This window comes from Polychytrium aggregatum (assembly GCF_025602895.1).
Source record: "Polychytrium aggregatum strain JEL109 chromosome Unknown BJ171scaffold_14, whole genome shotgun sequence".
NCBI classification, from domain to species: domain Eukaryota; kingdom Fungi; phylum Chytridiomycota; class Chytridiomycetes; order Polychytriales; genus Polychytrium; species Polychytrium aggregatum.
In genome coordinates, this window is record NW_026516216.1 from 329012 (window position 1) to 350071 (window position 21060).

At 57.7% G+C, this 21060-nt stretch overlaps 8 protein-coding genes across 8 annotated transcripts; 5 read left to right on the forward strand and 3 right to left on the reverse strand.

The window, feature by feature from the left end:
* The first annotated feature begins 2 nt into the window (after positions 1–2).
* On the forward strand, positions 3–2382 carry BJ171DRAFT_598220 (uncharacterized protein). Its single transcript, XM_053114821.1, has 6 exons — positions 3–557; positions 704–889; positions 1067–1399; positions 1489–1554; positions 1639–1752; positions 1852–2382. Exons 1-6 carry the CDS (start codon positions 237–239, stop codon positions 2233–2235), a joined length of 1404 nt encoding a protein of 467 aa, XP_052967623.1. The 5' UTR covers positions 3–236; the 3' UTR covers positions 2236–2382.
* Positions 2383–2509: 127 nt separating this feature from the next.
* Positions 2510–5813, reverse strand: BJ171DRAFT_500745 (uncharacterized protein). Its single transcript, XM_053110601.1, has one exon. It carries the CDS (start codon positions 5614–5616, stop codon positions 2662–2664), a length of 2955 nt encoding a protein of 984 aa, XP_052967624.1. The 5' UTR covers positions 5617–5813; the 3' UTR covers positions 2510–2661.
* Positions 5814–6939: 1126 nt separating this feature from the next.
* BJ171DRAFT_580722 (Pescadillo N-terminus-domain-containing protein) lies at positions 6940–9806 on the reverse strand (the record flags this gene model as incomplete). Its single annotated transcript, XM_053114055.1, has 6 exons — positions 6940–7038; positions 7144–8091; positions 8310–8558; positions 8748–9273; positions 9470–9549; positions 9786–9806. The coding sequence occupies 6 exons, from the start codon at positions 9804–9806 to the stop codon at positions 6940–6942; spliced, it is 1923 nt and encodes a 640-aa protein (XP_052967625.1).
* A 164-nt stretch (positions 9807–9970) lies between these two features.
* Positions 9971–14100, reverse strand: BJ171DRAFT_62710 (SPOC like C-terminal domain-containing protein). The gene is made up of 11 exons (XM_053115543.1): positions 13619–14100; positions 13369–13423; positions 13081–13236; positions 12777–12945; positions 12571–12610; positions 11962–12447; positions 11595–11810; positions 11149–11444; positions 10830–11035; positions 10400–10639; positions 9971–10291 (listed from the first exon to the last, which is right to left on the reverse strand). Exons 1-11 carry the CDS (start codon positions 13745–13747, stop codon positions 10020–10022), a joined length of 2265 nt encoding a protein of 754 aa, XP_052967626.1. The 5' UTR covers positions 13748–14100; the 3' UTR covers positions 9971–10019.
* Positions 14101–14146: 46 nt separating this feature from the next.
* On the forward strand, positions 14147–16842 carry BJ171DRAFT_458213 (uncharacterized protein). Its single transcript, XM_053108371.1, has 5 exons — positions 14147–14457; positions 14675–14741; positions 14901–15322; positions 15450–15584; positions 15700–16842. Exons 1-5 carry the CDS (start codon positions 14371–14373, stop codon positions 16687–16689), a joined length of 1701 nt encoding a protein of 566 aa, XP_052967627.1. The 5' UTR covers positions 14147–14370; the 3' UTR covers positions 16690–16842.
* A 66-nt stretch (positions 16843–16908) lies between these two features.
* BJ171DRAFT_500751 (40S ribosomal protein S28) lies at positions 16909–18306 on the forward strand. The gene is made up of 3 exons (XM_053110602.1): positions 16909–17051; positions 17691–17755; positions 17968–18306. The coding sequence occupies exons 1-3, from the start codon at positions 17049–17051 to the stop codon at positions 18104–18106; spliced, it is 207 nt and encodes a 68-aa protein (XP_052967628.1). The 5' UTR covers positions 16909–17048; the 3' UTR covers positions 18107–18306.
* On the forward strand, positions 18297–18996 carry BJ171DRAFT_500753 (uncharacterized protein). Its single transcript, XM_053110603.1, has one exon. It carries the CDS (start codon positions 18317–18319, stop codon positions 18986–18988), a length of 672 nt encoding a protein of 223 aa, XP_052967629.1. The 5' UTR covers positions 18297–18316; the 3' UTR covers positions 18989–18996.
* Positions 18997–20043: 1047 nt separating this feature from the next.
* BJ171DRAFT_500754 (uncharacterized protein) lies at positions 20044–20322 on the forward strand (the record flags this gene model as incomplete). The annotated part of the gene is made up of 1 exon (XM_053110604.1): positions 20044–20322. One exon carries the CDS (start codon positions 20047–20049, stop codon positions 20290–20292), a length of 246 nt encoding a protein of 81 aa, XP_052967630.1. The 3' UTR covers positions 20293–20322.
* Positions 20323–21060: the final 738 nt, after the last annotated feature.

The window sequence follows — 21060 nt, forward strand, 5'->3', positions numbered from 1 at the left end:
GCCAGCCCCGGTGCTGGATGCGGAATCAAGTCTAATGTCAAATGCAGCGTCAAATGCAGCGTCAAATGCAGCGTCAACTCCAGTGTCAAATCCGGTGCCGAATGCAGAGCGACAAGACGAGCCGGTGTTGACCAAAACAGTCGCCAATAACCGTCCAAAGCCCGTCCAAGCGACCCGCTTCCTCTTGCGGCACACTCTGCCCCCATCTGCCATCGCAACAGCCCCGTCCAACAGCCATGAGCAACGTCAAGAAGGACCTGCTGTTCAACACACACGGCACCAGCAGCCAGCCCGAGGAAGAGGCCCTGCCTGCTTACGGACCAGCTCATCCTGTGCCTGCCTACAGCCAGCCCTTGCTCGCAGACCCAGGCCAGGCCAGCACTGGCCAAAACAACGCCTTCGTCTATCCTCCTCAGCCTGCCCACCCCGTGCAGTACGATCCTACCGCAGATAAACATGTCCGCCGACTGCGCAAGTTCCGATGCTGTGGCCTGTCCATCGGCGGTGTGGTGCTGGTGGTGCTCATCGTCGTTGGGGTTGTGCTTGGCGTTTACCACGTACGTCTTGCTTGACAACCAGCTTGGCAACCAGCTTGACAACCAGCTTGACAACCAGCTTGACGACCCGCTTAGCAGCGGCGACGAAAGCCCCAATTGCGATTCGCTCACTGCATGGTCCTGTCGACCACTCTCTTGGTCCGCAGAACGTCATCTTTGGAGCAATCCAGGGCAACTACCAGTGGCCGTCAAACTCGAACCTGCAGCCTCAAAACGAGTTCGAGAGTCCGTTCCCGATGATCCCCGAAGGCAGCTATCCTTCGTATCCGCTCCAGTCGCCGATCAGCGTCAGCGGTATCTCGGCCGTCTCGGTCAGCGTCCAGGGCTCGATTGTAAGTGGTTGTTGGTTGTGCTTTGCCGATCTTGGCCCTGGCATGTACAGTCTTGTCTCTGCGATGCCACCGTTCCCTCACGTCCACCGACTTGTCGCTAACGATGCTCTCAATGCTGCCAACCACACTGCACACACTGCACACACTGCTCAACTCATCGCCTCGCACCTCCAACAGTCGGCCGGCTTTGTCCTCACCTCCCATAATCTCAACAACTCCAATGTCCTCCTCACCTACCACTACCATCTCTCGGACCAGTCGCTGCTGAGCCAAGTATCAGCCACCGTCAACACTCAGGGGACGCTGTCGCTCCTGGTCCAAGCCCCAACAGCGACTGCCTCACAGAGCTACTTTGTCGCTGTCGAGGTCCAGCTTCCCCAAGTTCTCAGCAGTGCCCTCAATATCAGTCTTACGTGCGCAAGCGGTACCATCTCGATCGTCAATCTTCACCCAACACAGGCTCTGGGACTTGTTCAGATTCAGGCTGCAAGCGCCGACGTTGCCGTTTCGGTAAGCTTGCCAACTGCTGCTAGTACCGCAACATGCGCATAGAATCGTAGGCGATCTGATGTGACCTTTATATTGTTGTCTGGCTCTAGAACGTTGTCACCGCAGCCTCTTCAAACATCACCCTTCAGACCACAAGTGGTAATCTGGCCCTGCAGGTAGGAATCAGTCGCTCTTGCCCACAACTTCCCGATGTTGTTCTCGGGTCGTGTATCTCACCAGCGGCTGATCCCTCCCTCTAGAATTCCAACATCAGCGCCCTCTCTGTCGTCAGCACCAGCGGCAATGTCGGTCTCACGGCTGTTGTTTCGACCTTGCTCGATATCTCAACCAACAGTGGCAGCATCCAGACGACCGTAAGTGTTGCGCTGTATGGTGCAAGTCGCCTGCTTTCACTCTTGGGATGAGGCAAGAGTGCAGCACGAAGGCAGCTAACAACTGGTGGCATATTATAGGGATCCTCGGCTTCTCAACACGCCGGCTTCACCACCACGAGCGGACGATTTAGTGGCGATATTTCCATCGGCTCTCAGCTCAAGCAGTCCTCCACTAGCGGTGATGTTTCGCTGGGTGTCTCGCTCACTGGAACTATCTCGACCGCCTACTCCCTTGACTTCCATTCCACCAGCGGCGATATCAGCCCCCGGTTCTCTGGCCCGATTGTCGGCTCCATCGACATCACCACCAACTCCGGCTCGGTCCAGGTCAGCGGCAGCTCGGTCGTGCTGAGCCCCTCAACAGGCTCAAAGGAAGTCACCGGACAGGTTGGCGGAAGCACTTCGCCGAGCCATCTGACCGTTTCCACGACCAGCGGAGATGTCAACGTCCAGTTTTCTTGAGGGACAACCTAATGCGGTCCTGTCGACTATACCTTTTGGCTCATCCGTCCCATGACGGCTTCACTCTTGTTGTTATTTCTTGGCTTTACTGGCGCCACTGACCAGTGACCAAATACAAGTCCGACAAATATATCGATTTTGGACACACGATTTGACCATGATGGGCGGGTGTGTATTCGGGACCAGAGAACAGCGACACATGGACCCGGCTCAAAAACAATGTCCCGCTGTCGCGCCGTAGCTTTGCAGGAATCCCACTCGCATCACTTGATAAATAGAGACATGTATTTAAGCAGAGACCACAGACAGAGACCATAGACAGAGAAAACAAGCAGAGAAAACAAGCAAAGAAAACAGTATCGTCAGGCCGCACCCTCGAGTCACTGGCATCGCCAGAGCGCTACATTGTGTCGGCGGCTTCTCTGGCTAGTTCGAGAACAGCGAAAGCATAGCCAACATATACTCGAGAGTTCTCAGGGCAATCAAGCCCTCGATCAGGTCGGAAGTTGTTTCGTTATCCTCGTCCAGGTCTTCAACGATAATGTCGGGCCGATAGGACTGGATGGCTGATGCAAGGTCCTGAGCACTCGAGTTTGACGGATGCAGCTCAAGTTTCTCCAGATTGGGCATCTGTGGCATTCCAGCCACCAGTTCCGTCGACAGGCTCGATCCTACGGTGAGAGTCTTGAGAGACTCCAGTGTCGGAGCCAGTCCCTCGAGGCTTTCCACTGAGCCCGAAAGATCAAGGCACTCCAGCATTGGCATCAACGGACACCCCTCGAACTTTGTGGCGCCATCACTGCGCTCGTTTGTGTTTGCAATTCGAAGGGTCTTCAGCACAGGCAAAATCGGCGGAAGACCCGTCAAGTTCTTGAGGGATTGAGGAAGCACCAGGACCTCCAGATTCGGGACTTCGGGGAAGCCCTGCAGCGACTCCAGAGACGAGCACGATTGCAGCGACAGTTCCACAAGCGATTCCAAGCACACGGACGCAATGTCGAGGGACGTGATACTGTCAGGGAGCTGAAGCGAGCGCAAACTGGGGAGACTGACGAGACCACAGAGGGACTGCAGATCGCCGCATTTCGAGATGTCCAGGACTCGGAGGTCTTGAAGAGAAGACATCCCCTCCAGGGTCTCGATCGACGATGGGAGCTCGAGCTTCGAAATCGATCCCATGCTCGACAGTCCTTGGAGCGATTTCAGGTTTTTGCAGATGGTGAGTTCAAAGTTGACGAGCGAATCAAGCGACGACGGCATGCCTTCGAGCGATTCAATGGACGACGGGAGTCGGAGGCAGATCAACAGAGGCATCTCCACCATTCCCACGAGCGACTTGAGGCCCTCTACCTCCTCCAGGTGCAGATGTTTTGCCCAGCCACAGAACTCGGCTATGTACTCCAGGTTGTCAAGAGGGCCCGTGATCCAAAGTTCTTCCAGAGCAGGCAGTGGCGGTGACTTGATGACGGACTTGAAGTCTCCGTATGATCGCAACCAGACAGTCTTGACTGACTCAAATGTCTTGTCAAGCCCATCCAAACCGACCAGTGACGTGGACAGCCACATGGCTTCGAGCGATGGCATGAGCGAGGCGAGCGAGCCATCCGATGAAAGGTAATCTTGGTATTCTGGGAGCGACCGAACCCAGTCGGCCCAATCGGACAAACTCAATGCCCCCTCGCTCGGATGTGGCAGCTTCAGCGACTTCAAGCTGGGGAGCGGATGCAGGCCCTTGAGCGAGCTGAGGAGGCAGCACTTGGACATGTCCAGGGTCTCGAGTTGCTTGAGATCGGAGGGCATCCCGTCCAGCGAGCGAAGAGACTCGGGCAGTTCAAGCGACTCGAGTCGGGGCATGGAGGACATGCCCTTGAGGGACACAAGCCTCTCGCAATGTGAGAGATCAAGCGACTTTAAGTCCTCGAGACAGCTTGGTAGCCCTTCGAGGCTCTCGATAGACTCTGGAAGCTCGAGCACGGACAGAGACGATGGTGAAGCCATAAATTCCAATGAGGTCAGTAGATTGCAGCGCCTCAAGTTGAGGGTGTGAAGGCACTGGAGTGTTTCGGGCATTCCTTTGAGGGTTTGGATTCCACTCGGTAAGATAAGGATGCCCAGATTCGGGATGGACGGCATTCCATCCAGTGACGAGAGCTTGGAGCAGCTGCTCAGGTCGAGCACCCTAAGACTCTCGAGGCCGGAGGGCATTCCGGCAAGTGTCTCGATCGAGTCCGGAAGAGTCAGGCTGGTAAGCTGGGGCATCTGTGCAAGGCCAGCCAGTGATGAAACATTGTTGCACGCAGAGATGTCCAACTCAATGAGCGAGGGCAGACACTCTGGCATCCCTTCGAAGCTGCGGCCCGTGCTTTCGATAACGAGCTTGGTGAGGTCCGGCATCGCAGGCATCCCGGTCATGTTTATAGTGGTCTCGGACCGGTCGCGGATACACAGTGTAGCAATTTGAGTGATCACTTGTGGCCATCCGGACAACGAAGAGAACGAACAGTTGGTCAGATGGAGAACCTCGACGTATATGTTGTTGAGAAAGTGAGTTTCGTGAGGGAGAAGGTGCGACCACTGCTCGTCAGTGTGGAATGGATGCTCGGCAAAGCGGATGATAGTTCGTGTCGGCGTTGGTGAAGAAAAGATTGATGATAGCAGGCGACAGGAGGAACATTGCTGGGAGTAGGCGATCCAGGAACTGTCCATCAAGTTGAACTGGTGGGCGGGGCTGAGGTCATTCAGATCATCGGGAGTAAGAGCTGCCACTTGGCACGGACAGGCGCCACCAGTCGACTGGAACGTATCCGGTAAGATCGCTCCGGCGATCTCTCGCAGTTTCTCGGATTGTTCCATGGCCCGCCAGAGGGCCAACTCCTTCTGATAGGAAGAGAACCCAGGCGGGAGGTCCGTCGTTCGTTTGTAGAAGCAGTAGCATCCCTCGAGGAGGAGTCTTCGATGAGCGGGTTCGAGATACACCGTTCTGGCTTTGAAGGCGTCGATATTGATTCCCATATCGCGGCAAAAGTACTCCATCCAGATATCGCTTGGGATGAGGGCCAGGATGCCCTTGTGCTCTTTGGCAAGCTGAGGGAGTCTTGAGAGCGTGGTGAGATCGATGTTCTCGAGGAAGGCGTCGTTGCAGATGAGTACGGTGAGGAGGTCCTGCTCGACGAGGGACGAGTGGACAAGGGCACCTTGCCGCTCTGCAACACCAGGCTCGGGCACATTGGCCAGGGGAGCGCTGGTCGAGCATTCTTGGGCATCAGAACATGAAATGTCCTCGTTTGGCATGGCATTGGCAGCAACGCTGTCCAACCCGAGCCCAAACACGGCTGTGGTGTCATGGTGAAGTGCATTGAGAGTGCAAACAGGTTCGGACATGGCGGCGGAGATGAATCAGGTCCAAATCAGGAAGAGGGATGGTCGATGAGGAATCGGATGCAGAGGCGAGACGAAGAGGCGAGACGAAGAGGCAAGATGGAGAGGCGGGGGTCAGGAAGCCGTCCCCGAATATATGCTGGGTGCGGCCGGTATCACATCGCCAGCGTCGAACCACTCAGAGGCAGGGGATGATACCGGGGTCACGGGAACCCATTGGGCTCTGGCTTCATGGATCGAGGCGACGAGATACCCTCGAGCACGGGCGCTTTGGGAGCACCACCGCCACCAGACGACACATGGACAGGTTGTGGCCGTGCTTCGGGTCGGGTCTCCGGAAACGACCGCTTTGGTCGGCAGCAGGAGATGTCACGGAGCGATGATTCGATGAGACCTGCATCGACGAGCTTGCGTATAGAGGCGTATATTTGGATGACCCGCTTTCGCTTTGTCTGGGCCATGCACCCACCGAGTCAGAGGTCGGGTCGATGGAGGGCACTCCCGAACGTCAGCCATTGGTGTTTGCAATCAGGGCCACCAGCACCGGATCGCGACGAGCAGTTTGTCGACTCGGGATCGGAGCCAGTGGATCGATGCACGCCTCCGGTTGTCGATTTCTGCCCTGGCGTGCCGACTTGGCGAACCACGAGGTGATTGCAAAGCCAGTCTTGCTTGGATCCCAGCTCACACAACTGGCGGAATTTACGAGATGTTGGTGAGTCGGAGCTGCCATCATTGTATCCAGCCAGACAGTTGTCTTCTTCAAGCGGGAACTCGTCCGACTTGCTCTCCCGGATGAGCCTGGCTCCCTTCTGCTTGTCCTGTTCGACACCATGGCCGATGAACGAGAACCAGGCTCGCAGGAAAACAACATGAAGGCGACCGTCGCCATGCCCTTGGTCGGCAGCTTTGGTATACCACTCGATGGCTGTGTCGAAATCTCGATCGAGAGCGGAAGACGGCTGGGCTCAATCACAAACAAGCAGCCTCAGGCCTGCACAAACAACCACAGGAGAGAACGGCGACAGGTGGCTGGCTCTCTGATGTTCATCATCCAAGCGCATTGAAACGTTGGTCAGGGCTCGTGGCTCATAAATTCCTTGTGCCGACAGCTCCTGAGATCCAGACCGATCGAAGCCATCGCCGGATCCACGGAACTGCGGATACTCCTCGAAGCACAGCACAAACTACCACACAGATTCGTCGAGCGTCGAGGTACGATGCAACGATGGAGTGTGTATTCAGACCCGAGTTCCAATCTTGTACAGAAGTCAGGCGACAGCATCAAGTACATGACAGCAGTTGTGGCATCCGGTGGTGTGCCATTTACTTCTTTGGCGTTGGTTTCTTGGCTTTCTTCTGCTGTTGCTGCTTCTGCTTGGCCTCCTTGTCGATCTGCTGGCGGCGAGCACGCAGCTTCTCGGCCTGCGGAAGTAAGTGCGAGAGAGGGGGGTGTTATTATCCCTGAACAACAGGTGCGTCCCTGCTCCTACGGCGCCATTGCTATCGATCGTCAATACGATTACTCACCTCCACCTCGCGGCGCTTCTTGCCATACTGGATCTTGCTGTAGAGGTGCTTGTCACGCTTCGACATCATCATCTTGGCAAGCTCCTTTTCTTCGTCTTCCTGAGTAGACTTGCGTTTCTTGCTTCCGGCATTGGCTTTGCCCGCGCCGGTGAGACCCTTTTGTTGGACATACTCTGAGAAGGACACACCGGCAGCTTCGGCTTCGAGCTCTGCCTTGTGAATCGCCTCTTCGTCCTCATCGCCATCGTTCTCTTCCTCAACATCGTCTTCATCATCTTCGTCATCCTCGTCATCGACACCTTCTGCATCTTCATCTTCGCCCTTCTCGGCTCCCTCGGCTTCCTGTTCATTGGCCTGAGCCTCCGGAGGAACATAATCGCCATCTCGGAGGACAGCAAAGGGCGACATGTGCGGGGGCAAAACCTCGCCAGGGTGGTACCCGCGCGTCTTGACCAGGAACTTGGCATTGACGCAGTCGTAGATCCACTGAGGCTGGAGATACTCGCGAGTATCGATCTTGCTGGAGCTGTCGGTCAGGGGGCGGTCGATGATGTGGTGGGTGATGCGCGGGTCATCTTCGCGGAACGGCGATCCCGCTCCCGATGTTGCATCCCAGCCAACTTGGCCACCACATGCCCGGATCACAAACTCGAGCGAGTACCGGGGCACTTCGCGAGACAGCCAAAAGATGCATCCGGAGAATAGCTTCTGCATTGCATCGGCGCTGGCGAGCTCGTGCTTGATATCAGAGATCGAGGGCAAAATATCCGCGTCGGCCTGGGCGCTGGCAATGGGCTGAGGAACGCTGTCACCGAGGGTGTTCTCGTCCTCCTCGGGCCCAGCGGCTCCGTCGTCGTTGCCATTGCTGTCGTTATCGTCGGTGGACTGAATCTGGCTGATCTTTGCATTCAGACTCTCCAGTCGCTTGCCGGTTTTGGCTTTTTGTTGCTGCATTGCGTATCGGAATGAGCGATGCCATATTGTAATGAGGCGCAGGCAAAATCAAGATAGGTTCATGTACCAGCCGACCAACAATCGATTTGGCGCTACGCAGCGCACACAACATGGCGAAACATGCCAACAACCCATCAAAGAACCAGACTCTAGATTCCAAGCTCCATAAATGCATGCAGAAACTGCGTCAAAGCAATGGCGTGGGTGCTTACATGGGTAGGTCGAACCTCGGGCTCGGCCTGGTTCTGCTTCTTCTCAAGGGCGTCCAGGACCTCGCGACCCTGTGCGCTCTGCAGGATCAGCGAGCTGAGACCAACGGCGCCAGACTCCAAGCTGTCATCCAGCTTTGGCGGATAGATCAGATTGAGCTCGGAATACAGCTTGAAGTTGACAAAGCCGAGGAGCGTCTCGTAGAGCTCCAGGAACGTCTGCATGACCCTGAAGTCCACGTCGGTGGGAATCTGTGCAAAGACCACGAGGAACACAATCCAGGGGCGGAGCCGTGAGCTGCTTGGCATCTCAAACGCAGATGCAGGGCGAGGAAGGGACATGGAATCCCGGGAGGAATCGCACTGAATATTGCTCTGCCCTTCTCTGCGCCATCGCACTCACGCTGGCGCAGAGGTGAGAAGACAGGACAAGATACGTACGTTTTGCGAGAACTGGTATGGCGTAATCCAGAGGACCGGCTGGCCTTTGATCTCGACCTCGTAATAGATTCCCTTGATGGACAGGAACACCCGCTTCAGCGCACGGCTGGTCACCACCCAGTTTTGGAACTCAGCCGCCAAGCGCTGGCACTTTTGAACATGATGCGCTTGGACCTTGTCGCCGGCAGGCAGCGTCGAGAACAAAAACACCATTGACAGCGCATCGTCTAGATCTCGAATGGCATCCACAAAGGACGGGTAGCGCTCCTTGATGAGATGGTTGACTGTGTAGTTGGGCTTTTGCTCACGCAGACGGTCGACGGACGACCATTCCTTCTTCGAAATGAGCTTGGTGAGCTTCTTGGCAAAGGTTTTCTGCTCACGCAGCTTGTATAGGATAGGCTCGTGCAAGAGATACTGGATATCCTTGCGGTAATAGTACGTTCTCGGCGCCGTCGAGCCCTTGCCGACCTTCTTCTTGTTCTTGGGCTCACGGGGATAGATTCCCTTCAATATACAAAGCCGTCTGAGGGCGGTAATGAAGCCCAAGGTCCGAGAGATGTCCAGAGACATCCCAGAGATGTTCCAACCGGCGGCGGAAGAGGGCGTTAGCAAACAGCACCATCGAGCGGATACGCCTCCTCGGTGTGGCGGCCGCCAGCAGACTAGCTGCGGAAACGCCTCGAATGCCTCAAAGTCTGGCAATCTGCCATTGCTCGCACCTGAATGTTGCCAGAGACACCTGCAGCTTCCTCACGGCAGCCGTGCGGGTGATGAAGTTGCTGACGGCTCCGCTTTCTCCCTGCAGAGCGCACGCGCAGACAGAATTGTGTCATTTCACTCGTTAGAGACGTGTTCCCAGATCCAGTCACTCAAGCCCGCGGGTGCAGCTCCCTCCGCCGTGGCATCGGCCAGAGGGACGAGGCTGTGACGAGGAAATCGGCTGGGGATGTGTGCTCGAGGGATCGGGACAGACAGCCGAGTGTATTGCGCAACGTCGCGACTGCTGAGCGGCAGCGACAGCATGTCTGTTCGCACCTTCTTCTTGATCTTGCCCATGTTGGATCTCAGCAGTGCTCGGGGAGAGATGGTGTGCCAAGGTGTATGCGCACGGTCCGACCCAGGCCGCCCCGAATCTGCCCAGCCGATTCCAAAAAAAAAGAAAGCCAAATGAAGTGGCCCGAAAAAAAGCCCCGCGACGCTGGTTGGCTGGCGCCGCCGACACGTGGGCGCAGCATGCGATCGGCCCCGGTTTCGACAGGCGCCCTTGCCTCAGTGCGCACCACAGTCCGGGCACTCGTCGCTGGTGATGGCGCCGATGCCACCGGGGACGACATGGCCGCTCCAGAACCGGTGGTGCAGGCGGGTCTTGACGAGGGTCTCGGTTTGGAGGCGCTCCAAGAAGGCATTGAAGCAGTCGCTCTCGCTCTCGATGATGCAGCCCCGACGAAACTCGTGGATGGCCTCGAGAGCCTTGTCGTAGTACTCGCCATCGGCTGAGTTGGTGATGAGCTGGAGAATGACTTGGGGCATCTGCTCCATAGCTGTCCGGCGTGTTAGTGCTTGAACATCGGCAAACTGTCATAAACGCGGCCGTCCAGGCCCAAGCACTTGGTGGATCCATTGCCCCGCTCGCTCGTTTTCTGACTCACCAGCAGGGATGCAGTCCTTGTCCCGACGAGCACACATGGCGCGGAAATCAGCAGCAGGAGTGATGGATCCGATTTTCTCGACCTTGGCAACGGTCAATTCGGCCAGGCGGCGCTTCTCCGAGGAAACGCTGGACTCGGACGGCGCAACCGAGCCCTCGCGGCCATCGAGAAGCGGAAGGTTGGCGTTTCTCGCTCGGGCCATCCATACATCCTTTGTTGTGTTGGACTTTTTGCTCTCGACTGCAAATTCAAGTCCATATGATCGATTGTGAAAGAGGTGAGAAGTCCGAGTGCAGTACAGGGTTGAGACCGAACAGCAGTTCCTCCCTTCATGCCACATATTAGCGATCGAGAAGACCGGCCGGATGCTTCTGGTCCCACGTTGTCGGCGCAGCAGCGACGAAATGTGCATGCCAGTCTGCCACACTACCTTTCTTGACATTGAAGGCCTCGGAGAGCTTGAGCGATGCATCCTTGGCCCGCTCCTCCAGCTCCGGTAGTGGTTTGATCCCCGCCATGAACCGAGCATCCACCGGGGGGATCTCCGAGGCTGGCCCGTTCAGAGCCCGCGCGATGATACACTGCCATAGCCGCTGGTACACCGGATTGAAGACGTCTTGCGATTTGAATGCCTCGCTGAATCTGAGCAGAGAGAATGAGATCACTGCGGGGCCAGTGTGGCCGAGCTATCTACATCCATGCCTGGCGGCATTGTGCCTGGAGTCAAGGACTGTCGACACAAGTCTTACCCGTCTGAGCCGCTTGGTGGGGGATTCATCAGATCCATCGAATCGACAAAGTCGTCCATGCGATGACGAACCTCTTCGTCCGAGCACCGCCGTGCATCGAACTTCATTCGCTTGGCGGGCGGGCCGGCAACGGACGTACCCTTTGAGACACCCGAGCCCACAGAGTGGGCATCAAAGGACGTTGACGAGTTCAAGACGCTGGCGACACGGTTACTCTCGGGTAATCCGAGCGTGGGCTCGGTAAGAGGGCGCAGTGATATGAACGAATAGTCTCGACAATCCTCGGCGAACGGCAGCTGAACAGTGCCTTGGATTAGCACAGGCTCTGCGGGACACCATTTCATGGACTATAACTTCGATGGCTCCGCACAAGCCGCGTTCTGCTCTTCCTCCGCGAGCGGCATTGAAGATGCAGCGTCTATCGTGAACAACAAACCGGCCCTCACCTGTACAAACAGACAGTAGGTCTCGCCAGTGTCGATTCGTGGTATAAGCGCCCCGATTTTCGGAGCAAGGCTGTCTCTGGAGACGTAGCGCACAAGGGCGCATGCCTGCGTTTGATAGAGCGACCGACAGAACGCATAGAACGAGCGGCTGGCGCTGAGGTTGCCAGGCTCGGCCATGACCGAGGCGACGCTGCCCATGAACATCCATCGGTGGACCTGACAGTTGGTTTGTGTGGCATTTCCAAAGTAAGTGATCATCCGAGACGAGGATATGTTCAGTGTCGCCGTCCCAGGAGTCTCCATCCTAGTTTTCCAGCATGAGCATCGACAAAATCGGCAATTTTGCACCGCACGAAGCGACTCCCACCTTGTCCAAGCTGATGAATCCAATAATGTTGAAGCTCTTCTCGGTCTTGAGCTTGAAGGCTTCCTCGTCGACGGTGTTGAAGGGCACGATTGTTTTGCCGTACTTGTATCCCTTGATGACTTCATGTCTCTCTAGCCGATCGTCACCGGGCTGCAAATTACCGTCGAGACCATCCGAATGGACCGAGTAGTACGCTTGGCTCGCCCGAACCATGCAGACGGTCTCTTGGTTCGGCGCCACCTTGGACCACTTCTTGGCCGTCGGCAGCTTTGCTTCGACCGTCCGGTTGTACATGAAGATGGGGATCGCCAGCGTCTCGGTCGGATAACGCTGCGGGTCGCCCAAGACCAAGGGCCCCCGGAAGAGAGTCGCGGGCCTGACATTCTTCGTGTGGAGACTCTGCAGAAGCGCAAGGGCCTCGTCGCCATCCCAAAGCTCGCCGTCGGTGGTTTCCATGCACTGGCCCAGATACTGCTCCGTAGACCGCTGGAGAAGTCGAATTGAGGAATCGAGAGCGAGTGAGCCAAGAAGCCAGAGGCAACATGGATGCGTGTCATTCAGCAGCAAAGCTCGTCACTGCTAGCTCCGGCGAGTGCAAGGCTTGCAAACCTTGATTTCGCTTGACTCTGGCTTGCCGAAATTAAATCCGCTGGTGCACCACAGCACTCTAGTTAGCGAGTCGATCGAACCCAGGCGGCCGTGAACAAGCTCGAGCCGGCAATCCAGATGGGCTCGGTAAGCACGAAGGAAATTGCAGGGAAATCGATGGGTTTGGAGCCAGAGTATCCAAAATGTCGAGTCGACCGATGACTTACATGACATTCACGGCGACATTCATTTCCTTTGCTCGGTCAATGACTTCGTCGCTTCCGTCGACGACGAAGGCGCTCTCGGCACATGTGTACAGAAATATTTGCTTGGTGTACTTGAGGTTGCGGCAGAACATGTCGATGGTCATGAGTCCGATAATGAGTCCGTCGACGACTGCGGGATTGGTGAAACGGCCGGTTCGGAAACAGCAGGTGTCAGCAAAGCCATAGGGCAATCTGGATAGTTGCCGACGATGCAATCCAACACGGGCTGCTGCGAATCGAGACCAGCGGACACACGGATGCCAACCATCGCACTCGTCTTGGCCCTCAAGGCTCTCGGGCTTCTGGATCGCCTCGAGCAGCGAGAGGCTTGGAACAGCCAGCAGGTTGAACTGGTCCGGAAACAGGATGCTGACGTGCTGGTACTGCTCAGAGTCGCCCAAAGCAAGATAGTTGTGGGTCTCTGTGAGGGCGACGGGGAACGATGCAGCGGGCGAGTGAGCGGCAGGCTCGTCGTGATGGAGGCTCGTTATGCGTCAACATGCCCTTGACCGGTGAGAGACATTGAGAGTGGCTGTCTCGCCAGGATACATGCCTTGGGTGCCCATCAGAATCACGCAGATCACATCGGTTTTGCGACCCTGGATGAGCTGGTTGCCCGGAACAGGCCGGTGACGCATCGCCAGATCAGGCCAAAGCGGCCATGGTGCAGATGAGAGGCGCCCGAATGTCGTCAGCTCGAGCATCGCAACATGCGAGGAGAATACCCATGTCATGCAGCGTGCCAGCGCAGATGCGGATGTGGATGTGGATGTGGATGGGGATGTGGATGCAATGCGGGTTACCTTGGCCTGGACTTGCTCGCGGATGCAAAACAGGGCCTTCTCGAGATGGGACGTTTCGCCCGGCGCCCTGGGATGGGCATACATGTGTCGGCTGACATCAAGCAGATAGACGGTTGCATCTTTGGACATGGTGGCGGATTGCGGGGCCAGAAGGCGGTTGGCAGATCGGCTGCAGGTGGCCTGTCGAAGAGACCGCCCTCCGCCCTGGGCAAAAGCGGGGTCTGGCCCGAAGCAGGGGCTGCGCAATTGCAACTGTGGCAGCCCGCAAACCCTTTCGATGCCATGTCGAGAGCATCGCCATGGCTTTGGGGTCGGGCCGAGCCGGACATGAACCCGAGCAGCGACATGCCGACGGGGACCTGTCTGGGACAGCGCTGTGCCGGGGGTAACCAGTGCTCAGAGACAGCGATGCAGAACCCACTCTCCGCCGGGCCAGGGCAGCACCCGCAAGGGACAGCCCTCGGCTGGCGAGCGAGCAATCTCGGCACCAGCAGGGCCACTCCACCCCGCCCTCTTGCTTGCTTTTGTAATCCGTTGCTCTGCCATCTGTCGTTCTGCTCGCACGGCCAACCCATCCCTCGTTCTGGCCTCCCTCTCTCCACCTGTATCCTCACTGTCCTGCCTCGCCTCGCTGGACTCGGCCATCAACACCCCGACATCCTTCGAGATCACGCTCGCAGCAACCCATCACAACCCATCCCATCGCAATCCATCCCATCGCAACCCACAGCAATCCGCAACGCCAGCAAACAATGACCAACTCGTTTCCTTGGGCAAAGGTCATCAACGACCCGATTCATGGACACATCAAAGTGGATCCGGTCGCAATGGATTTCATCGTACGTACGGGCACCTCTCATCCGTGCCGACAGCAAGCTGCATTGGGTCCTCGTGGTCAGCCATCCAGCTGTCGCATTGCTCCGTGGCCATCTCTGTGCTGACACACAGCGAGAGCCCGCAATTAGGGACGCTGCAGCATATCTGGCAATCCAGGCTGTGGCGCTTTCGGCGGCAAATGCCCCCCCCCTCCTGCTTGCTGACCATCGTTTTCTGCAGGACACGCCTGAGTTCCAGCGTCTTCGGGATCTAAAGCAGCTTGGAGCCGTCTACTACGTTTTCCCGGGTGAGCAGCCACCGCTCTGCCTGCTCTTGTCTGACTTCTCTGGCTACTCCGTACGATCTGTCTGGTCTGAATATGCCCTGTTGGTCACCTCTTTCGGCGCATCCCACCTCCGCCTCGCGGCAACCGGCATCAACCTCTCACACTGCCGTTTCCAACCAGGCGCATCGCACAATCGCTTCGAGCACTCGGTTGGAGTCTACCACCTCGCCTCGCAGCTGGTCAATCGCTTCAGGGCAGAGCAGCCCGAGCTCGACATTGACGAGAGCGACGTCAAGTGCGTCGGTCTCGCCGGCCTCTGTCACGACCTCGGCCACGGCCCGTTCTCGCATACCTTTGACCATGTCTTTATCAAGAAGGTCCGGCCCGATATCCAGTGGACGCACGAAGTGGCTAGCGAGATGATGCTGGAGCAGATCGTGTCGGGCGACAACGGCATCGACCATGTAGATACCTCGGAGATGAAGTTCATCAAGAGCCTGATCCAGGGCGAGTCCAAACCTGGGGAGACACATAGACGGAGAGAGAAGCAGTTCCTCTTTGACATTGTCGCCAACAAGCGCAATTCGATCGATGTCGACAAGGTGCGTATGCGGGCCAGCGATCGACGGGGCCGTGGGGCTCGGACTTTGGAATTCGGAGGACGCCTGAGCAGCAGCGGTTGTTGGGCCAGGTCGATATCCAGGCTATCCTTGCTCACGGCCTGCACAGTTTGACTATATTAAGCGAGACTCGTTCAACATCGGCACGAGCTCAAGCTTTGCTCTAGACCGCCTCATGAACCTGTCGCGGGTCGTCGAGAACCAGATCTGCTACTCCTTCAAGGACACCTTCAACATATACGAGGTAAAGCCTGTGGGGCCGTCGCCGAGCACGGGGCTGGGTCCGCAACGGCTTTGTTTCGGCGGCGAATATGTGGATCCGACTGCAAACCTCATCGCTGTTGCCTTCGGATCTGCAGCTCTTCCACACTCGATACTCGCTGTTCAAGCGCGTATACACCCACAAGGTCGTCAAGGCGGTCGAGCTGATGATTGTGGATGCCCTCGTTGCGGCCGACCCGCACTTGAACATCTCGTCCATGATCGACGATCCGGAGCGGTACGTGACCCTGAACGACACCATCATTGGCGAGATTGAACGGAGCAAGTTGCCAGAGTTGGCCGAGTCACGGTCTGTGATCCAGCGCATCCGCCGCCGGCAGCTCTACCGGTGTGTTGACGAAGTAATCGAGCCCCCGGGCTTCCGCGCGGCCCTGCGTGACGAAGTCAATATCCAGAACATCCTTGCCCACCAGCCCGCTGGTGCCGGACTGCGCGAGAGCGACATTTATCTGGACATGGGTAGCCTCAACTTTTCGATGAAGGACCGCAACCCGGTCGACAATGTCAAGTTCTACGGCAAGTACAAGCCCGATGAGCCGTTCCACATCCGCAAGGACAATGTCTCGCTGCTGATTCCTGACAACTATGAGGAGAACGTGCTCCGGATCTTTGCCCGCGACGAAAACAAGATGAAGAGCATCCAGACGGCCTTCCGCAAGTGGGTCGACCAAATCAATGTCGAGCTCCGGGGCCGCTCGGTGATCGAGGACGACTCAGATCGGCTGAGCCTTGGATATGAGCGCGGCGACTCCCAGCGCGACCGGAGCTGGTCGCCCCAGCGCAATTCTGGCCGGTTCAGCTACGGCTACGGCTACGGGTCCGGTCCCGGCTACGGATCCGCCAGCACATCAACGACCCCGTCGCCCTCCAAGTCAGCGACAAGCATATACGCGGCGATTCAGTCTCGGTCCCCGTCGCTCCCTCCGCTACCCGATTGCGGACGAATCGCAGCCGAGCCGTCGGGGTCACAGACGCCCGTCCGAGGACTGACGCCGAGCCAAGGCAAAACCCTGCCTCAAAACTTTGCACCGTCACCAAAGAAGCGCAAGCACTCGGAGTTTATGTGAGGGATCGGCGCTGTGACCCTCCCGATCGTATCCGCCAGGTTGGTTTGTGAGATGCCCACGCGGTATTTCTCGATGCCCAAGCGCTTGAGTGCGATGCACCTGGACGTCGCATCTTGGCGGCATATCTTCCAGCAATACACCCCGTTGCACCGATCCGATCGTGGGAGTGAGTGGGAGTGGTGGGAACGAGCGATGAGGTTGGCGGCGTGTGGGAGTGTTCCCACGTTCCCAGCCAAGCCACACACGTGCATCCTGGGGCGGGTGCTGGCGTCTGGCACCACGGAACGAGCATTCGCCTTTTGTGGGCTGCGCGAACGGGGATTTTGCAACCTCCCTTCCCAACTCTTTGAACGTGCAAAATGGTGAGTCTGCGCTGGCCATGCAGCTACAACGATGCCGTCCATCCACACATCCATCCACACATCCATCCACACATCCATCCATCCATCCGTCCATCCACACATCCATCTACCGGGCAATCGGATGGAACGGCCAACATCACAGTCGTTATGACACTGCCAACAGCGCCCGATAGCAAATCAGTTTGCTGGTCAAGTCTGGAGAGTCTCTGGCGGCACAGACGACACATTGTAGACGCGGATCGACAGTGATCGTGGCGATATAGCACTGCGGAGGAACTCGACCGAATCACCGGCAGCATGAACGAGCCTTTTTGAACCAAGATCAAGTTACTGGAGGCGGCTCGTTTGGGATCGGCAGTCGGCGACAGGATAGCGCACCACCAGCAGACAGGACACTCCTGCAACCAACATGGCTCGGAAGGACATCTGGCGGATTCTACAGAGTCCGTAGCAGCACGGACAGCGGCAATCGATCCATCTCAGCGCGGCGCTCGGTTCTCAAGCAATATTCATGTCGGTGGATGGATGGGATGAATGGGATGGGATGGGATGGCCCAAGTGGCCAACTCCGCCTTTCGGATCTGTCGGAGTCGTCTGTGTCCTAACGCCGGGTACGGATTCTGCCGTGCGATCCTGCAGGACGCCAAGTCTGCTGCTCCCAAATTCGCCAAGGTTGTCAAGGTTCTCGGCCGCACCGGCTCTCGGTAAGTCGTCGGACGAGTTCTTGGGCAGCATTAGCCGAAACAGCAGGGACTCGATTTGTGGGGGGGGGCGATCGGGCAATCGCACTCGAGCCTGCCAATCAATGGCATTCCCAGCAGCCTGGATGGGGTAGCTGGCCTGCGAGAGCGCCAGGCTCGGGCTGTTTCGGCAAGCAAACTGACAATCGCTGTGTGGTTGCGTCTCTTGCTTTCAGTGGTGGTGTCACCCAGGTCCGCGTCGAGTTCATGGACGAGACCTCCCGCTCCATCATCCGCAACGTCAAGGGTCCTGTCCGTGAGAACGACATCCTCACCCTTCTCGAGTCCGAACGCGAAGCCCGCCGCCTCCGATAAGCGGTGGATGTCTCTCATGCGACCAATCTTGTGTCTGTAACCAATTGCCACCCGCAATTCATCCGTCCACACGGGTCTGACCGTCGTCTGCCCAGGCACGGAATCCAGCAATGCCTGGAGAGTGGCCGGGAGGCATTGGGAGCAGGAGTCCAGGTTGAAGCTCAAATATATTCATGCAATATATTCGTACCTGCCACACATGGATACGATATGGATTGGATGCTGTCGGTGGTGCCTCATGGCTTGTCCAGGTGGTCTGTTGCGCTCGTCGGAGATGGAGGATGGGAATTCGCGTCTCGACATCGGCCCCGATCCCGATGTCGATTTCAATGTCGATTTCAATGTCGATTCCAGATCGATTTCGATGTCGATTCGTCTGGATGTCGAGAGCCACGAGCTGTGCATCTGACCTTGCCTCGAGAGGGACAATGGGCCGCGCTGTGCCCGGCGTCTTTGATGATGGGGGTCAACTGGGTACGAGCGGCAGCGGGTCGTGCCGCCCAGGCAAGAAGACCAAGCGGATCGGTCCCAGCTGCCCGGACAGTGTTTGGCCCAGCGGCGTTGGGCATTGGCCAGCACCACCCAGATGGGCTGCCGGTGTTCCCCGACGGACTGGCTGATATTGCAGAGCATTGCTGTGTGGGGGCCCTGTATTGTGCATGCTGGCTGCGGCCGTCGCAGCCCAAAGTCATGGAATCCCATGGAATGTCATGGACTGCCATGGATTGCCACGGATTGCTCTGGATTGCCTTGGACTGCTCTGGAATGGCTGGGCGAGAGTCTGCCGTCGACACAAATCTCGGGCTGCTGGGGCCTGACATCCCTGGACTTGGACATGCGCTTGCCAACACCAAGGCCATGCCTCCCCCTCCCCGGCGCTGATGCAGAGGGTCCGTTGGGAATGGCGACCGGACAGACCAGCGGCCGTCCTGTGCAATGCTCCTGCCTCGGCCTCTGTCTCGGCCCCCGTCCAGGCCTTTGGCCAGCCACCACCGCCCCCCACGGCGACGGCGTCGAGTGGAGCTGCAAGCCCGTCCCGCTGGACTCCACCCTGGTCGGCGGCCGAGCCAGCCAGGGTGTCCGGATGGGCCGTCGCGGCATATAAAGCAGCGCAGATCCGCCGTTTGGTTCTTGGTCCGCAGGTCGACCCTCCAGGCACTCCACCCCTCTCCTCTCTGCTTCCTCTGCCAACCTTGCCTGCCTCCGGTCTCTGATGCGCTCCCTTGCCCTCTTCTGCACAACATTTCCGACAACACACCCCGACCTGAGTCGGCTTGCCCAGAGCCCGCCATGCCCTACCGTTCTCGTCCTCCGAGTTGCATCTCCCAATCTTTCATTGGCCGGCTGAACGTGCCCGTCAGATTGGGACATGTAACTTGGAGCAGAGAGTGGTATGGCAGCGGCTCTCGCATGACTTTCTCCATGACCTCTGCTGACCCCTGTCTCCCATTGCCCCCCGCCCCTCTCGCCCATCCGCTTGAACACCCCAATACCGTTCTTCTTCCCCAAGTTGCAACTCCCGGCAACGGCAGACACCAGTCTGGCGCTGGGACTTGTAACTTGGAGCAGAGAGTGGTATCGCCAGGCTCTCTTCGCCTTCGGCACCGAATCGAGACACCCTCATTATCCACAAGGATATGATACTGACGCTCGCCACAAACGCTCGGGTGTCTCGTTGCTTTGCTTATGATTTTTGTTGTTGTTCTGTATCGTAATACACACCCCGCACATTCACAATAGTAAAATTCGCCTTTGGCGGCCAGCCCAAGGTCATGTGCACCCATCCGACTCGCTTGCTCGCCCCGACCATCTTGATATCAAATGCTTGCGCATTGAATGGGAGTGTCGTGTACAAAGGGCGAATCATGCATCCATGCCCCTGTCTTGGAAACAATCGTGTGGGGCCGGGTCATGCAGAATACGGATCATCCATCAGGCTCATGATTGCTGCAGCGAGAACAGAGACGCTCCTGTTTGTTTGGCACTGGCTGTCATATGGCAAGAGAGTATCCGGTATGAGACTGCCCAGCGCGAGAGCAAAGGCCGTCGAACATTCCGTGGCCCTGGGTCGGACATGTCCTTGGTTCCGACACAACCCGTCATGGCCTGTTTGTGCGCTTGTCTGCACACATGGAAGCGCGCCATCAAGCAAGGCCGCACTCCACGAAGCCGATGCGCTGCGATAGCGCCGGAGCCATGTGAGCAATCAGCTGGCTTGGAAGCAGGCAGACGAGCGAGATGGGGGGGGGAGGAAGACGGCCGGCCACATCCGTCTGTCCGGCTGGCCGACCATCCGGCCTTGCGACTGGGCAATCATGGCCTTGGGGCAGAACGCCGTGGCACCAGTTCGCCAGACCGACACGACCTGGTGGTCTTCATGGCGCACCCGGCCCACTCGGCCGGCGACGCTCCCGACATGCAATGCCTGACCATGCTTCGACAGCCGTCGCTGCCTGCAGTGCCCTTGACCAACGGACCCTCGTCTGGCCGACGACGGGTCTCGCCGAGAGTGGCCGGGGCTGGCCGGGGCTGGCCGAGAGGACCCTCTGTCCTCAGACTGCGCTCTCGCCGAGGACTCCGACCCAGCGCCCTTCCCACCAAGACCCTCGACACTGCTCCTCTGCCCCTCCCCTTCCCCATCGCCGTCATCGGCGGCTCATCCCTCCCTCCCGCTCTCTTCTTTCTGTCTCTGGACTCTGCATTCATCATTCATCATTCATCATCCTCGCCATCTCCATTACCATCAGCATCGTTGCTATCTTTGCCATTTCCACCACCAAACCTCCTCGCCCGACTGTCTTCCGTTGCCGACCAGCAGCTTCCGCTTTGCCTCGCTTTCGCCTCAACTACCTTCGCTGCCTCCAAATACCTCCGTCTTCGCTGCATCGCTCCTCGGAGCCATCCGTCCGCTTCGCACCTCTGCCTGGCGCACCTGCCCTGCGTACCTCTTACAC

Bases quoted from the DNA above. Each gene is read 5' to 3' on its own strand.
- BJ171DRAFT_598220 (XM_053114821.1), top strand. From the start codon at position 237: ATGAGCAACGTCAAGAAGGACCTGCTGTTCAACACACACGGCACCAGC. The intron at 558-703 runs GTACGTCTTGCT...CTTGGTCCGCAG, and splicing joins TTGTGCTTGGCGTTTACCAC to AACGTCATCTTTGGAGCAAT. The intron at 890-1,066 runs GTAAGTGGTTGT...CACCTCCAACAG, and splicing joins TCAGCGTCCAGGGCTCGATT to TCGGCCGGCTTTGTCCTCAC.
- BJ171DRAFT_500745 (XM_053110601.1), bottom strand. From the start codon at position 5,616: ATGTCCGAACCTGTTTGCACTCTCAATGCACTTCACCATGACACCACA.
- BJ171DRAFT_62710 (XM_053115543.1), bottom strand. From the start codon at position 13,747: ATGTCCAAAGATGCAACCGTCTATCTGCTTGATGTCAGCCGACACATG. The intron at 10,640-10,829 runs GTAGTGTGGCAG...TTGAATTTGCAG, and splicing joins GGCCTTCAATGTCAAGAAAG to TCGAGAGCAAAAAGTCCAAC. The intron at 10,292-10,399 runs GTGAGTCAGAAA...CACGCCGGACAG, and splicing joins CAAGGACTGCATCCCTGCTG to CTATGGAGCAGATGCCCCAA.
- BJ171DRAFT_458213 (XM_053108371.1), top strand. From the start codon at position 14,371: ATGACCAACTCGTTTCCTTGGGCAAAGGTCATCAACGACCCGATTCAT. The intron at 14,458-14,674 runs GTACGTACGGGC...CGTTTTCTGCAG, and splicing joins CGGTCGCAATGGATTTCATC to GACACGCCTGAGTTCCAGCG. The intron at 15,585-15,699 runs GTAAAGCCTGTG...TCGGATCTGCAG, and splicing joins ACACCTTCAACATATACGAG to CTCTTCCACACTCGATACTC.
- BJ171DRAFT_500751 (XM_053110602.1), top strand. The intron at 17,756-17,967 runs GTAAGTCGTCGG...TCTTGCTTTCAG, and splicing joins CTCGGCCGCACCGGCTCTCG to TGGTGGTGTCACCCAGGTCC.
- BJ171DRAFT_500753 (XM_053110603.1), top strand. From the start codon at position 18,317: ATGGATTGGATGCTGTCGGTGGTGCCTCATGGCTTGTCCAGGTGGTCT.